The sequence below is a fragment of the Elaeis guineensis genome, chromosome 8 (genome assembly GCF_000442705.2).
Source record: "Elaeis guineensis isolate ETL-2024a chromosome 8, EG11, whole genome shotgun sequence".
NCBI lineage: Eukaryota > Viridiplantae > Streptophyta > Magnoliopsida > Arecales > Arecaceae > Elaeis > Elaeis guineensis.
In genome coordinates this window covers 25458822-25475117 of record NC_026000.2, presented here as the reverse complement: position 1 = coordinate 25475117, position 16296 = coordinate 25458822, and the positions used below count along the sequence as shown (strand labels likewise).

The window sequence follows — 16296 nt, the reverse complement described above, 5'->3', positions numbered from 1 at the left end:
TTGTCGTGCACCGACTTTGCCTTCCACCAAGGGAGTAAAACCATAATTTTATGAAATTATAGGTTGAACTTATGATTTTATTGAGAAATCATGATTTTAAAAGGAAATGATGGTTTAACCCACGTTTTTGTTCTGCATGGCAATGAAATCGCCGATTGACGTGGTATCCTACATCATGTAAACTACTGTAGATGTATAAATAAGTTTAGAATGAGATATGTTAGGAATTGAGTTTTAAAAGAATAATATTTTTAAAAAAATTCTCATTACTCAGACACAATGCTATTGGATACCCCCTGGCGTAGATATCCCGATCTCAAGATTTGATCCGCTGGACATGCGGTCCGCTTAGATATCCCAATCTCGTTGCCTGCAATGCAGACTTTGGGGGAGGAGCCCAACCCTGCCGTCTGAACCCTAATCCCTGCTACCTCCGCTTCTAACCCACCTCAACGTCTCCCCTCCTCCTTTCTTCCTAGCCAAAACGCTAGCTCCACCATCTCGACAACCATCTCCAATGGCGGACGACGGGCAGAAGAGAGGAGAAGAAGGGGAGCAGGTGGTGAATCCGTGGGAGGTCACCGCCAAAGACGGCGGCAAGATCGACTACGACAAGCTGATCGAGAAGTTCGGCTGCCAGCGCTTGACCGCTTCCTCGTCGACCGCGTCGAGCGCCTCACCGGCCGCCCCGCCCACGTCTTCCTCCGCCGCGGCGTCTTCTTCGCCCACAGGTCCCTCTATCTCTCTCAAAAATCGGATCTTTTCCGTTGCCCTCTACGTTTTGATGGTGGTATTGAGTGATTTCCGTCTGGATTGTTGCCTCATAGGGACTTCAATGAGGTACTTGATGTGTACGAGAGGGGGGAGAAGTTCTATTTGTATACGGGGAGGGGGCCATCGTCGGAAGCTCTGCATCTGGGTCATCTGGTTCCCTTCATGTTCACAAAGTAAGTTTTCGTCTCACTTGACTCTTTGGTTGTTATTGACTTTGTTGATAGTCTGTATATGAGTTCAACTCGATTCACATTCATCAGTGTGATGTAAAGAAAACCTCGCTTGCTTGTTGCACTAATTTTGGTTTTTTGCGGCTGGGTGTTGTCAAAATTTAATCTTTAGATGTATCGGTATAAAAATTTTTTGATGGCAAGTGTGGAGCTAAACGCAATCCCAATTCACAGTCTTGATAATCATATGATGAATACTGTGCCTGTTTCATATTGGTTCGATCAATATAATAAATGAAAAATACTGACAAGAAACAAAATCTGTCAGCAAAACAATGCCAGAAAAAATTCACCGATGGTGTCTTTCTCTTTGTTGAATTGAATTTCCGTTTCATTATTACAGGGTGTAATCCACTTGAGTCATGAGGATACGAGTTCTTCATTTGGTTGATTGGGATTTGCTTCTTTTCTTGTTCTGTGAACTCTAAACCCAATTAAAAGAATTTTCTGTATGCCTTGACTGCGTGATGATGCTTGTTGCTTTGTCGAGCTTGAACATGAAATTTACATTCCTCTTGGGTTCTTTGACATGTTAGTGATTTAGGAGACTTTGGCATTTTGGGATATGTCAGTACTTGGGTCCTTGAACACTTATTGGTTTATCTGGACACTTTATATTGACGTATGCCTACAAATGTATCTTTTATTTGCTTCAAATTTTGGGGAAAGTGTTAGGTATAAATACTGTACTTTTGGGTCTTGTTTAATTATTAAGCTATGCCACACAACTAATCTTAATATTCTATATATTATGGATTTTTGTGTATATAAAATACGGTTGTTTTTAATTTGTGCTGTCACCCCCCTCCCTCTTTTAAAGACACCTTGAGACTATATGACATGTCCAGGTAATATTGTCCAATGCACTATAACTTGAAGAATTCAGCTGGATTTGCATTGTCAGGCAAGAAAAAAAAGGAATTCGTATTAATGCTTTGTTTTTCCTTTTTCAACTTGAGGTTGGGAATTTCAACTTTCTTATCACATGCCTTCTTGATGTTTTTAAGTAAAACCTTGTTATTTTTTCATTCCTGTCAGCTTGATCAACATGTGGGCTTGATAGAATCATTAATTGTTCTCCTGGCTAATCTGATTTGATGGAGAAATAAGCCATTCACTCTTTCCATTCTAGAAAAGCATGATTTGTTGGGTTAAGCCACTTTTCTCTAGGCTATATATTCACTTATATAGCACTTTGATGGACTTCACCTTAGGAAAATTTGTTAATTTAGTTACCTCTGAATCTCTGATGAACCATTTTTGCTCAGATGTATGACAACCCATAGTAAGATATTTTCTTATAGTTTCCCCCTTGGAATTTTGTAAATCATTTTATTTCTTCAAGTATATCAGCTTTAAACCCCTTAAAAATGAGGGCTGTGAAGATGTGCTTTTATTCCTTAAGAGTCTCCTTCTCTTAGAAGTCAACTATTAGGCTTTGTCCATTGTTACTTCCAGTTCTTTCAAATCCTTACTGACATAGGCTCAATTTTTATATAGAAAATTTGATGATTGTGACATGAAAATAGACATATTGAAAAGGAATGAATGCATATTTCTATAACCCATCATCTATTGGCCCAGCTTTAATCATGACCTAGTGCAGCCAATCTACTTAATCATGCTTGGACTTGTGCTGAAGTTGTCATAGACAAGTTTTATCAATGATATGTTCTTTTCCCTCTACATGGTGTGCATTTTATCTTCTGTAAGTTCTCTAGCTTTATCAATTTTCTAGAAAAAGATAAATCAGTAACTTACTAATAGGTTTTCCTTATGATTGTTTGCAGATATTTGCAGGATGCTTTTAAGGTTCCTCTCGTAATACAGCTAACTGATGATGAGAAGTGCATGTGGAAGAACCTCTCAGTAGAAGAGAGTAAAAGGCTTGCTCGTGAGAATGCAAAAGACATAATTGCGTGTGGCTTTGACATAACAAGAACATTTATTTTCTCAGATTTTAATTTTGTTGGTGGGTAAGTTGTGGTTGAATATTTTCTTTTCATTCGCATGAATAGATATGCCAATATCTAGTGGCTGCATCCACATGTGGGAAGGCACTGACAACAGTGTTGTTATTGAGGTTATGTTTGATGTAGAATTAATGCCATATCCATTGGGCTTCTATTTCATATTTTCTCCTTAGTTCATATATTTCACAATGGGGCATTGATATGCTTAGATACTTTGCTCGTATAACTTAAAGCTAAGTTATCATTGTGCTGAATATTCTTATGTGGTTGACCTCAAGATGACTTTAATTCCATTTGCATTGTGGATGTTGTTGAGTTCTTCCTATCATTGAGATTGACGTTTTTTGTTGTCTTATTGATATACAAAAAGTTCATTGGTGTATGCTGGCAATGGGCATTAAACTTGATAGGTTGCAGCATTATTCATGTAATCATCATGATCATGATCATCATCATTTTTCTTTTTATTTTTTGGTTTTCAACTTCAGCTGAAGTGGTAACACGCATACAGAATTTTGGATAATTTTGAACTCATCATTTATAAAATAATGACCCCGATGTTTTTTAGACAAATAAAATGAATAAGTAACTGCAGGCTGCAGAAGAATATTCAATGGTGTTTATGGGACAAAAACACAGAAATCCTCACAACTGTCCTGTGCATATATATCTCTGTCTCGTTAGTTTCTTGGTTTTATAAAACAAAGGAAACTAGAGGGTGGCATGGCAACTTCTATGCTATTTGAAAGTTTTTCCGTACTAGTCGGTACCGGTGCATACCAACCATCTCGGTACTGAGCCGGTATATGGTATGAGGGGCATACTGATACTTGATACGCCGAATCGGATACCATACCAGGTGTACTAACATTGAAATAAGATGGAACTGGTATGTGATTTAATATTAAGATGCCGAATCTTAGCCATTCCTCATGCATTCATCCATAAAACTTTCATGTGATACTGAATTTAACTCTCATTCAATAGGTTTTGCCTCCTAATGCTCTGGATTTTATTGCAGTGCCTTCTATGAGAACATGGTCAAGGTTGCAAAATGCGTTACATTTAATAAGGTAAATGTTAAATCTTTTGTGGATATGCTCTGTTATTATAGTAATGTACATGAATCACCACCTGATGTAGAAAAGCTTTTTCTTGCATTTGTGCAACTTAGGTTGTGGGAATATTTGGCTTCACACTGGAAGATCATATTGGAAAAATTAGCTTCCCACCTGTTCAGGTTCTGTTAAAAATGCTGTTAAAATACTTATGAATTTTAAGATATTTTGCTTTATGGTTTATGTATACAAGGTTTTATATGTTTGTGCACCTGACTTGCTCTTTTCTCTAATATATCTGCATTGGCAGTTTAGAAAGAACTGCTTGAGCTTAATGTCATACATAAATTTTTTCTTCTGCAGGCAGTCCCATCATTTCCTAGTTCATTTCCACACCTCTTCCCTGGCAAGGACCAGCTTCGTTGCTTGATACCATGTGCCATTGACCAGGTGCTAATTCCTTATTCTTCAATACTATATTTTGGAATGTAAAAGTGGGTATATGATGTAGTAAAGATTGTCACTTACCCACTTAACTAGGTTATTGTTTGTACTGATCACTGATTTGGCACAAGTGAATGACTGTTTTTTTTTTTTTTTTGAACCTGGGCACATGGCACATGGTCAGGGTGTCCTGAGGATTCTGCCTCAAACATTTAAAAATTGAGCCTGGTGCTCCCTTTTTTATTTATATGCTATGTAAGTAACATAGAAATTATCAATTGCCAGTTTAGTCTGGTTTCTGTCCTATACCTTGCACGTGCAAGCCCACGTGCCTATGCATTGGTGGGAGGAGGGGGTGGAATCTGTGACTTTTATGTATAACTTCATTGGACTTATTCAAATAATGTACAAATTGATGGATTTGCTTCCTTATGTTTCGAAAATATTAACAAGACCCTGATGTTATGTTATGGTTGACACTGTTCACTACAAATTCCAAGTGCTCATTTGGGAAATAATGTCAAGTTTCAATGGTTGACATGAAAAGTGGTGTATAATTGTATTACAAAATGTCATGTCAAGCAGTGCAGTGTCATTTTATTCAGTGTCAAAATGTTGAGGTGCAATGATATTTCGAATGTCCTGGACTTTAAAGTAATCAATTGTTGCTTTATAGATCACTAGAATAATGAAAAATATCAGTTGATACTGTGATGGAAGAACCTTATTATCCATAGACTCTACAAACTCTTCATATACAAGTTTAGAAGTTCTTTGATGTTATGAGAAAGCATTGTTGGTTGCATTTTCTTAGGTTTCTATTATTGGTTTTGGAAGTAGTCGTCAACATACTGGTCTGCTATTGGATTAATTAGTTCATGAAAATCTTGGCATAAGTATGGATATTATCTATTGAAGAGAGGTGGCACACTTGGTAATAAGCCCGTACTTCACAGGGACATGATCAAAATCTGGAACTCTTTGCTTGTCTGTGAGCGTGATAAAGCAAGCAAGAGTAGTGAGACAACTTAGAGACAATGTGAGGACATCATATTTCAATTTTTGAATCACATCTTGACAGACTGGTTTGTACAAAATGAAGTCATCAAACATGGTTGTGTTACCTCTATCTCATGGTTGATTATTATAGCTTGATTTCTTGACCCACTTCCTAGTTGTTTGGTAACCAATGATGTAGACTGTTTGGGGATACCTTGCTAATGCATCTGTTTTGAAGAATTAGAACTACCTAAGATATGGGACATAAATATTCAATTTTGCTTGTCATACTTTACAGCTTTTGGTCATTGCTAAACCTTAATAAGGTGTTCCAATAGCTTTTAAAAGCTATAAGTGTTGGTTTAGATCGATATTTTAATGCTTTACACTGGACCAAATAAGTGGTTAACCTCTGTTCAACTCACCATTTGAGCCCTCCAATAGGTCCTGAAAGATTCAGCTTGCTATTGTAGGAACTATCGGATACTCCATCAGTCCACCCCTCATTCGTAATTTGCTTTGCAAGGCATGTTGTTAGTGCTCCAAGGTCCAACCAACATGCGCTTTTTGAAAGCATTATTTGATTTATTAATTGAAATCATCAGTCACTTGCCGCCTTCTTCAACCAAATTCATCTCTCTATATTGTTGCATTGATGCTGTTTATTAGTATTTCCACTGATTGGTTCTAGCTTTTAAATCTTTCTTCTGTTTCTTTTATTTGAAAAGCAGAAAGCCATGTTTTATCTCAAATTCTGGCTCTAAAGTTGGGACCATCTAACAACACATGTTAGAGATCATTCGCTGCTGGCAAATCCTAGCATACATGCAATGCAATTTAATTTGCAACTATTTTTATTATTCACAATGAGCATATGTAATGTAGTCTGATTCACGCTTTGTTCTCATCACTTGTTAATAAGCTCTTGCTTTTCTATCGACAATTGCCAATTACATTGCAGATGTCAGACATACAAGGCCGTTCACTTCTGCTTCAGAAAATGCTACTTTGTTCACCATGTCCAAGAGGGGTTGATGTGTATTTTTTTTACTTTTTTTATGTCGATATGGAACTTGCCTATGCACACCTGTGTATCTAAGATAGGCGAGCTTACTCTTATTGTTGGTATTTGCAAACTCTTGTTTGTATACGATGGCTATTATCGCCGCTAAGAAATTATTATTTACCATACAATGTCATTGATCATACAAATAACAAAGCATTCTTCTTGTCACTATAATCTTTTGAAATTTCTGTCAAAGATCTTTGTAATTAGAGATTGGTAATCTTTAGTTAAGCTTTTTATGATAAACAAATAGATGAATTGCTTATTCACTTCAGATGAGTTATATTTGAGGTTGATATGATGTATCATGCTATTTTTTCGTTCTTCTACATGTGTCTTGTCGGTCAAGCCTTGTAAGAGATCGATATGTTTGTATCTCTGCTTTCTGGTTGTTTGATTTTACTTGTACTTGTACCTGATCTTTAATTATTTTCTTGCTCCATAATTATGTTTTTCTTAAAATTTCATGTTTCATGACCATTTCCCTTGTATACTATGATATAACATATATGTTTCTGACCACTTTCCCAACCCTACTTTGTTTCCCCCTTCATTCCAGGATCCTTATTTCAGAATGACACGAGATGTTGCTCCCAGGATAGGATACCAAAAACCAGCTTTAATTGAATCGTCATTCTTTCCTGCTCTTCAGGTAGTTAAGTGGAATTCATTTGCAATTGGATTTGCACCAATATCACATGCTGTACTATGGTAGTATTTAATGAAATTCATGATTTGATTTTTCTCTCTATCTGAAGTTGTATGTTTTATTCAATTTAGAAAAAGATTAGCACTTATTCGCTGTCATCGGTTATGTTATGGATGTATTGTTGTTGCAAAATAGTACTTCTATTGTACAACTACACTAGTGTAAACCAAGATAGTTATAGGTTTGCTAGCTGATGGGGGATAACAGTAAGGATAAGAAGAAAGGGAGCTCAGAATCCATCATTGGGAAGCAACATCTGGATTGCACCAAATAATTTTTTGTGAAATCTGTCAGCTATAAAAAGCACTGGCTCCCTGACCAAACATTTAACTGTACGACACATTTTCTTCTTTATTTTTGAAGACCAACTAGATATACGTTCATGACTTACTAGGTTAAATCAATACATATAGTTTCTATTTAGTTTCACTCGTAGCCCTTGTAGGCTTGGATGGACCCCTAAAACAAAGAACATAGCAGTCGCTCTTCCAATTGAAACAAGTAGGTCCTATCATTTCATCATTATATATTTCCACTATTTTTTTCATTAATTTAATCTTCCTTGCATTGATTGAGCCTTGTCTCAGCACAATAAACTAGCATTGTTTTGACCATGTATCTCTCTTCATTAGAAGTCCAGCTGGTGCATGTCTAAGGCTTTTTCCCCAAACTTTTTCATATGTCATTTGCATGCACAGACTGTCTTCAACCTCCTCCAAAATTCTTGTCATGCTTACTCTTTCAAATTATCCATGAAATTTGCTGCTAGTTAAATTTCACCAAGATGACAACTTAAACAACTAGTGAGTGTGATAAATTGCATTTTCAAGGTATAAATTCATGTCATTTTTTTATTATATTTTTTCAAAGTAAGAAGTGCATGTCTGTGTCAAGTATAACATTTTTTTCAACATTTTGATTATGCCTACTTGCTAGAAAAATAAACTCAGGAGCATTATTAATGCATGGATAACACATGAATCTAGCGAGAAGGAACATATTTTATGTATGCACTGAAAGATTTGATGGATGCATAATATTTACATCCAAGTTTTGTCTGTAATCATTGAAAATGGCATTCTGGTTAAGATTTTTGACAATCAACAAGCAAGGATGTGACTGTACATCTACTTATCTTCTTTTCAAAGATTCAATGGTTATATCCTTCTTATAGATACGAAAAACTGCATTGATCACATCTATGAGCTTTGTTATGTTAGTTAGCCTTTTTTTGGTTTCTTTTTGTTGCTTTCTTTTATATACTCCATATAATTCACTAGGCCTTTAGTTTTCTTCTCTTTTTTTAATAATATCTAAAGGGGTTGCCTTCAGTTCCAGAATGATGGTCAATGCAAGGTTTTATGTCTCAATGAAACAGGGGGCATCCTGTCCTGTTCTTGTGAGAAAATGGAACTGGGACTTTGAAACCCATCCATGTAGAAAAAAAAAGAAGAAAGAGGAAAGAAAGGAAGATGAGAAAAGAGAAAAAATGAAAAGAAAGAAGTAGAAGAAAAATGAAAGAATGAAAGGAAGGGAGAATAAATAGAAATGAAGGAAAGAAAGAAGAAGGAAAAGAGAAAGATGAAGAAAACAAAACAAAAAAAGAAACGAAGGGATAAGAAAAAGAAAGAAAAAAAGGAAAGAAAGTAAGGTCAAAGAAAAAGAAAGAAAGAAAGAAGGAAAGAAAAAATAAAGAAAGAAAGGAAAGAAGAAGAGCATAGAGATGGAGGATATCTACGGGGATGTATAATTGGGACGGCTATCGGGATGGGACGGGACAGCGGGATATCCCGTTCCATAAAGATACTAGGACACCTCTATCCCACGGGATTTAAAACCTTGGGTTAGGGAAAGATGTGATTAGGACTATGAGCATGAAGTGTGATGATGAGGTAGCAGGTAATACTTTGAGATATTCACATGTTGGGAAGTAAGAAGACGCTCTGCTGATTTTGGTGGAAATTGATGACTTCAAAGGAAAGATGGTTATGGTGATTCAGATTTGGAGGGATGTGGAAACTGATAAAATTGATAAGTAGGTGGTTGTTTCTAAGGAGATTTGTTTCATGAAGAGAAGGAATTATGTGAGGTTGTTGGTGGTATAGTCTCTAAAAGATTTAATAGAGGAATACAATAGTGCGGAGGTCATTCTAAATTAGGGTGGTGGTGCCATCATTAACATGTAAGGCATGTTTTGAGGTGGTAATGAGAGTGGAGAGTATACTAGTGCCCACCATGGCTACCCCATCAGCGTATAATTCTGTCCTAGCATGTATGCTGAACCTTTCATCCATTATTTGTCTAAGCATAATTAAGAAGTTCTTCGCCATTATTATAGGTGAAATAGCAGCATCAAGTTCCTTGGCGAAAATGAGAGCCCACTAGAGTAAGCTTGGCTGCATATATTCCTTCATAATTCTATGTTGCTTATTTGAAAATCATCTTGTTGGTTGGGCAAGTGTTATATCATGTGAAACCTTTTCCCACCCCACCCCCACCCCCACCCCCACCCCACCCCCGCCACATATAGCATGCATAAAAATTGAAATGGGGCAACAAATAAACTGACTGAGTTTGACTTGACAAGGACATGCATTTGTTGCTATGAAGTGGTAAGAATAACTTCCATGTTTGTTCTTATTGCTTGCCTTCTCATGGGCAAGTGTCTTGTTTCACTTTTTTTGCTTGTCAGATGCATATTAAATCTCTTAGTTATCAATCTTAAAAATAAAAGTTTACAACTTAAAATATTTGAGTATCATTTCAGATCTAAACAAATCATTAACATGTAGCATCAGGTGATCAAGTTCTCAGATCCATGACAATTTTGCAAGATATATGTTTAACATGATACTATAGCGAGATATATGCGTTGATGTTCTACTTGCCTTATTAATATTCCACACGCCAGGTAAGCACTATACCAGGACAACTGGTGGCTAGTTTTTTGTGGCATGCAGTGGCATCTGCCTTTATCAGTTCATATGGAGTGAATTGTGGTACTATGGAATGAGATCTATGATTACTTTTTCTGCATGTTCATCTGAAGATAAGAATGACTAGGTATATAAACACTTGATAATCATTATTCATATTGAATGAGACTGCTGTTTGTAATCCACTCATTGTCTCTTGACCTCCGTGATTTTCTTGTACAAGAGTTTACCGATTTGAGTGAGTTCCATTTAGATGTATGTTTTCCAATGAACCAGCCGCTCATGCCTATTCATTTTCTGAACCTGAATATGATCAGGGGGAGACAGGAAAGATGTCGGCAAGTGATCCTAATTCTGCTATATATGTGACAGATTCCTCCAAAGACATAAAAAACAAGGTTGGTCTTCTACATCACATCACCCATTTTTTTGTTTCTCTGTATGTTATGTGTCAATTTTTATTAAAATTAAGGTTTAACTTGTATTGGTAATCCTGAATGTTAACTAGGCATTTTCCTCTAGTTGAAGTTTCACTTTTCATTGTTCCAGGATTTGGATCCATATTTGTTCTTTGCTATATATTTTTTTGATCATGGCATTTCACATGAGCTCCTATAGTTCTGGTATGCTTTATCAGATCATTCGTATCAGGTTAGACTAGGATATTGTTTAGTGTATGAAGAATCCTCGATGCTAGATATTTGATTAGCAACTAAAATAGACTGTATCACACTAGTAAATTAATTGACTGCCTTAGTGCATTTGAAAATTGATCAAACAGAAACTGTATTCTTGAAGTTTTTCCTATATGATAATTTTATGGTACAAAAAATAGTGTAGGAGTTTTCAATACATTCTAGATTTCACTTCTCTCATTTCAGCTGCCTAATTTTTCCTAGTAATTATTTTTTCAAGGTTATTAATTTGCTCATGCATTTTCTCTAAAATATTTTAGTCAATGGTGCATTCAAGTTTAGAACATTAGGCAGATGCTGACAATGACATGCCAATGTAATCGAGACTTGAGCTACATCTGTCCATTTTTGTGAATAACATATGATGGTTACTGCAAATCTGCTAAGCTTTTCTACATCCCACATCTCATATGAGAAAACTATTTTATGACTGATTTTTGAGGCTTTGCGTCCTAGCCTTAATTACACACAATGCAAGTATTTTGTCGCGTATATTCAATTGTGTTATGCTACCTTCAACCATAACCAATAAGCTTCTGTCCTGACTCCTGACTATGTGGGGTCTGCATTTGATTCTACCACGAGCTACAACCATTTTCATTGCCAGCTTACACTGTTGCTTCTTAGAATCTGAGATCTTCACTCCTTGTTCCATAAACATATGTATGAGTGTCATCATTGGGGTTTGCTCATTTCTTTGTTGCCAACACTGTCTCAGTAGAATCAATCCTCAATTTCTCTTCTGTTGGCGTAATAATGCACTCATTTTAGACTCTTCTATTGCTTGTGTCCCCACTTATTTTTCTCTACCATTCTTAAGATCTAGGGCACTTTTCTCCATCCAACATTGTAATTTATAGTGTTACTTAACAGCACTGCGTTACCTGCCTTCTAAAAGTCAAGGAGGCATGTGATGTAGTCCTCTATTTGGCTGCATGGGGCAGCAACCTTGACCTTGAATACATATAATATATGATTTCAAGGCATTTTTGGTGGCGTAGATTGCGATCAAACATGGATGTTCTGAGATTGGTTTTTGAATCATTGAATTCTTTACCAAGGAAATAATGTAGAGTTTGCTTCACCCACATAATAACATTAGTAGGCTGTAGGCCTTCTTTTTACAGATTGATGAAGGATGTTGGTATTAAAAATAAATTTGCAAAAGTCTTGCGTTTCTTATGTCCTACAGCTAATTTGGGGGTTTGGACGAGAATATACATGCATGCTATTTATATATTGAAACAACCAAGACAAATGCTTTTGTAAATGCTTTTTCCATATAACAACAAAAAATAACTATATAAAAGGATCAATATACGTGCTGGTTTTCTCATTACTTTGTCTTTCATTCTCGTTATGTAAGTGAATGAGGCTTTGTTCACTAAAATTGATGAGGGTTTGTATTTAAAATTATTGACCAAAAAATGAAATTTAAGCTGTTATTTAGATTGAGCTGGTTTGGTATTAGATAGGATGGATGGCAAGTTTGCCTGGAGCATCTGACTTGCTCATGGCTATTGGTTGAATAACGCAAATTTTGATGGCTCTGGTTGGGTCCTGGTCGATCTTTGTGAAGGCTGACCTAGCCCAGCCTGACCCTTTGCAAACCCTATTTGCATGTCATGAATGAACATGTATGATATCTGTGTATGTTTCCAGCAAAAAATGGCATTATCTATATTGATGCTTTCTTCTTTCTTTTTCTTTAAAAAGGTGAATAGGTATGCCTTCTCTGGTGGCCAAGATTCTATAGAGAACCACAGGAAATATGGAGCCAACCTAGAGGTATGGTGTCTTCTCTATTTTGTTTGTTATGTTTGTTAAGCTCATCAAGTTCATTGCTCTTGTAGATATATGGCATGAGAGACATAATTTTAGTAGTTAATATTACTATGATTATACTAAGCAGTTGCAAGTGCTGATGTAGTTTTTATCAAAATTTTCATTGGAAAGTTTCTTAGTTTTTTCAACATTATTTATAGATAATCTTAATTTCATCTGACCCCTTGGTTGAGGCATTAGCAGTTCAAAGCTTTCCTTGTTGTCGTCGTCTGTGCTTATAATGTGCATATGATGTACATAAATTTTGGTTATACAAGTTCAGCATACATGGATACATTGATTGATCAATCAATCAATCATACATTGATCAGAGGCCTATTGGATATCTTCATGGGAGTGGAGTGGCTTAACAGATGAGATGGAAGGATGAGGTTGGAGTGATTGAAGGAATCCAAGATTCCAAGCTCCTGCAAACCCAAGAATTTTGGGATTTCAAGAACCATCTTTTTGAATGGTTTTCAGCTTCCCAGGAATCTTCCATTGTGTTTCTTGCTTCAGTTTTCCTTCCCTTTATCTAGCAACACCCACCTGCATGGAAGAAGGGTGCTCAAGTGTCCAAACAGGCATAAAAGGTTGTGTAATACAAGGGCATTTGCGGATTAAGCTGGAGAAGATGGAAAACAAGTCAAACCAAAGCAAAAAGAACAAAACCTTGGGTAGAGGTTGTGAGATGGGCATTCAAGATTCCTTTGAGGATTTGGCCATTGGAAGGAACCAGATCCAAGAAATGATGCATGAAGGTGATCGAGAAATATAGGATAAAGTCAATAATTTACTTTTATTTTGGTAAGGTACATGCATAAGTTCATGGAGTTCATCACATGGAAGTTTATCTTTGAGAATTGGTATACAATGTGCATGTCCTTTGTTGCTTAGTCCTTGGTGTCTGATCCATGTCATGGCATCCATAGCTGTGTTATTCCTCTTCATCCTTGAGGATGTTTACTGAACTTGCTGCACTTTATGTTGATTATCTACATTATAAGATTGTAAGATTCACATATCTGTTAGACTGAGCATTTGAAGTCTGCTCATTGAACAATTTTACAATTCAATAATTCTCCTGTTCTGGATTTTTCTTAGGTGGATATTCCTGTCAAGTACCTAAGTTTCTTTCTTGAAGATGATGCTGAACTTGAGCAAATCAAGAAGGTATTTTTTTCTAGATTTGTTTTGTTTAGTTTAAGGTTAACCTTTTCTTTTTTTATTTATAATCAAGTTACCCTTTAATTTGGTGCCTACTGGGTTTTGTTTATCTAATTCCACTGTTCCTTTCATGAAATATTACAGGAATATGGTGCTGGAAGGATGCTGACCGGCGAGGTCAAGAAACGTCTTATTGAGGTCCTCTCAGAGTTGGTTGAGAGACATCGCAAGGCTCGAGCTGCAGTTACTGATGAGGTATGCAACTAAGCAGAACCATTTTTTGCAACCTGTTCACTTTCAAAAAGACTTAAGTGTCCTTCATAAAGAAGAGTTAGTAGAAATATCAGTTTTGATTCTTTTCAATCTTCCATGGGACCTCCTAGTACAAGCTTTTAGGCCCTGTTTGGATGCACGCACAGGCTTTTCATGCACAAACTCCCTCAGATGAGCAGGGTTGAGGAGCTGTGAGGTATCTGGAGAAATTGAATAGATTGCTGGTGGTTGTGGGCGCTTGCTATCCCCTAAAAACTAGGATAATGAATTTGATTTAGAAGGTGATTTAACTTATCCTTGACTACAACCTTCCACCTCTGAAAATGGTGAATGCCACCTTGTCCTGTCTGTTCAATGTCTTCTTCATTTTATTAACTCTCTCACATCTGGGTACGTATGCATTAACAACCCATTCATGCATCGAAAGATGGAGAAGTTCTTGTCATCTTCCTTTCAGACTGAAGAATCATGTGGTACCCTTTGGTCCACAAAAATGATTGCTAACTGCCTTCTTGAAGATTGAGAAGCATCTTCTATTACCAATATATATATATATATATATATATATATTCAAAGGAAAAAAAGGCTGAAACATTCAGGAGAACTAAGTAGTATGTCTATTCTGCTTTTGATTTTGTCAAATCTTCTTGTCACACTTGAGTTTTCATATAATGTTTGTTCCACCATCAAGTTAGAACCATACATTGGACCTTATGAAATCTTCTTATTTTTATCTCCTCTTTCTTGCCATAACATGAACTTTTTTGTTCCTCCCTTTCCCTAATTCATAGCTCTTGTTTAAATTTAAGCCAGAATGAGTTCGATGACTAACAAATCTCACTGTTTTTTTTTCTTTTCCAGATGGTGGATGCTTTCATGGCTGTCAGACCTCTACCCAATATGTTCAGCTAAATAGCTTTTGACATACAGATGTCAACTCGACTCCTCTCAATGATGCGAATGAGTGGAAGGCAGAGCAGTTCCTTTTCACTGATTATCACTGAATGAATTATTGTACTACCCCCATTTTTATCACAACCAAAGAGCCTGGAGAAATCAAGTTTGTAGAATCAAGAATTCAGTAGGATAGCAAATTTATTTGTCTTTCATAATTTTGACAGTAATTTTTGTTGGAAAATTGCTCCTGTTGGCACAAGAACCAAGTTAATTTAATGTGTTGCTGTTCTTTTGTTCAGCACTAGCAAAATATGTTGGTGTTTTATTTCTTTTCTGCAGCCTGTATGCTGTCAAGCTGAAATGATTGTAAGTTCAACCAGTGGTTCTCTGTGTCTATAAAGTATAAACTGAAATTCACTTATAAAATTGAAGTGCTTCTCATCATTTTGAGGCTATTAATGTTGGATTATGTTAAATTAGATCCCTGCAATGCCATGTAAATGGAATGAAATATAGATGGCTGTGATCATCTTATCTGATCAATTTTTTTCCCCTTTTATTTATGTAGCTTAATAAATGCTCTTACATTTTGCTGTATGCAATTCTATCTTTTCATCCTGTAGGAAAATAAACTGAGTGATGAGTGTAATGCCAAATCTGTGTGGTTTAGAAGCAAGATGACATCTGCACCAATGCTAAACAGTGTCTGATAGGAATTTGAATGGCTATGATTCTCCATGTGAATGAAATGTTTTTTTGGACTTGATGTTGTTGTAAGTGATCCATGCCCTTCTCTACTGGAAATGTTTGAGCCCTACCGTTGCTGCTGCTGAGCAGAATTTGACAATATCCACCATGATTCACATGATATAAGGTTTGTTAGGGTTCTCTACATACTGATTTGGGAGTTCTTTAAAACTGTTAATTGAACTATGAAAGATTCATTTTTTAAGCAAGAAAGTTAAATGATGTTTCTTTATCTTTCGTCGTGCAAATTTCATAGTGGACCTAAACTATCTTCCTGCATTCAAGGAAGTCCCTGATTATGATGCTGTACCTGCATTCTGGGATGCAATGATGAGTACTTGTGAGCTGAGAAATGCAAACTGAGTGGTGGCCAATTGCCTTCAATTGCACCAATATTTAGTGTTTTTTCACCATGTCTACTTGGTAAGTATGATACTAAAACTTCACCAATTCAGATTCATCTCCATCTGAGATAAACTGCATTTCCTATTCATTGGCGTTCGG

At 36.2% G+C, this 16296-nt stretch overlaps 1 protein-coding gene across 1 annotated transcript; it reads left to right on the top strand.

Annotated features, from left to right (window-relative positions):
- Positions 1–371: 371 nt before the first annotated feature.
- LOC105049820 (tryptophan--tRNA ligase, cytoplasmic) lies at positions 372–15355 on the top strand. Its single transcript, XM_010929581.4, is given in 13 exon segments — positions 372–641; positions 644–731; positions 828–947; positions 2795–2980; positions 3999–4050; positions 4152–4217; positions 4399–4485; positions 7104–7196; positions 10507–10587; positions 12601–12672; positions 13813–13881; positions 14020–14130; positions 15010–15355. Coding segments are annotated over 13 exon segments (1200 nt in total). The 5' UTR covers positions 372–517; the 3' UTR covers positions 15061–15355.
- The last annotated feature ends 941 nt before the right edge of the window (positions 15356–16296 follow it).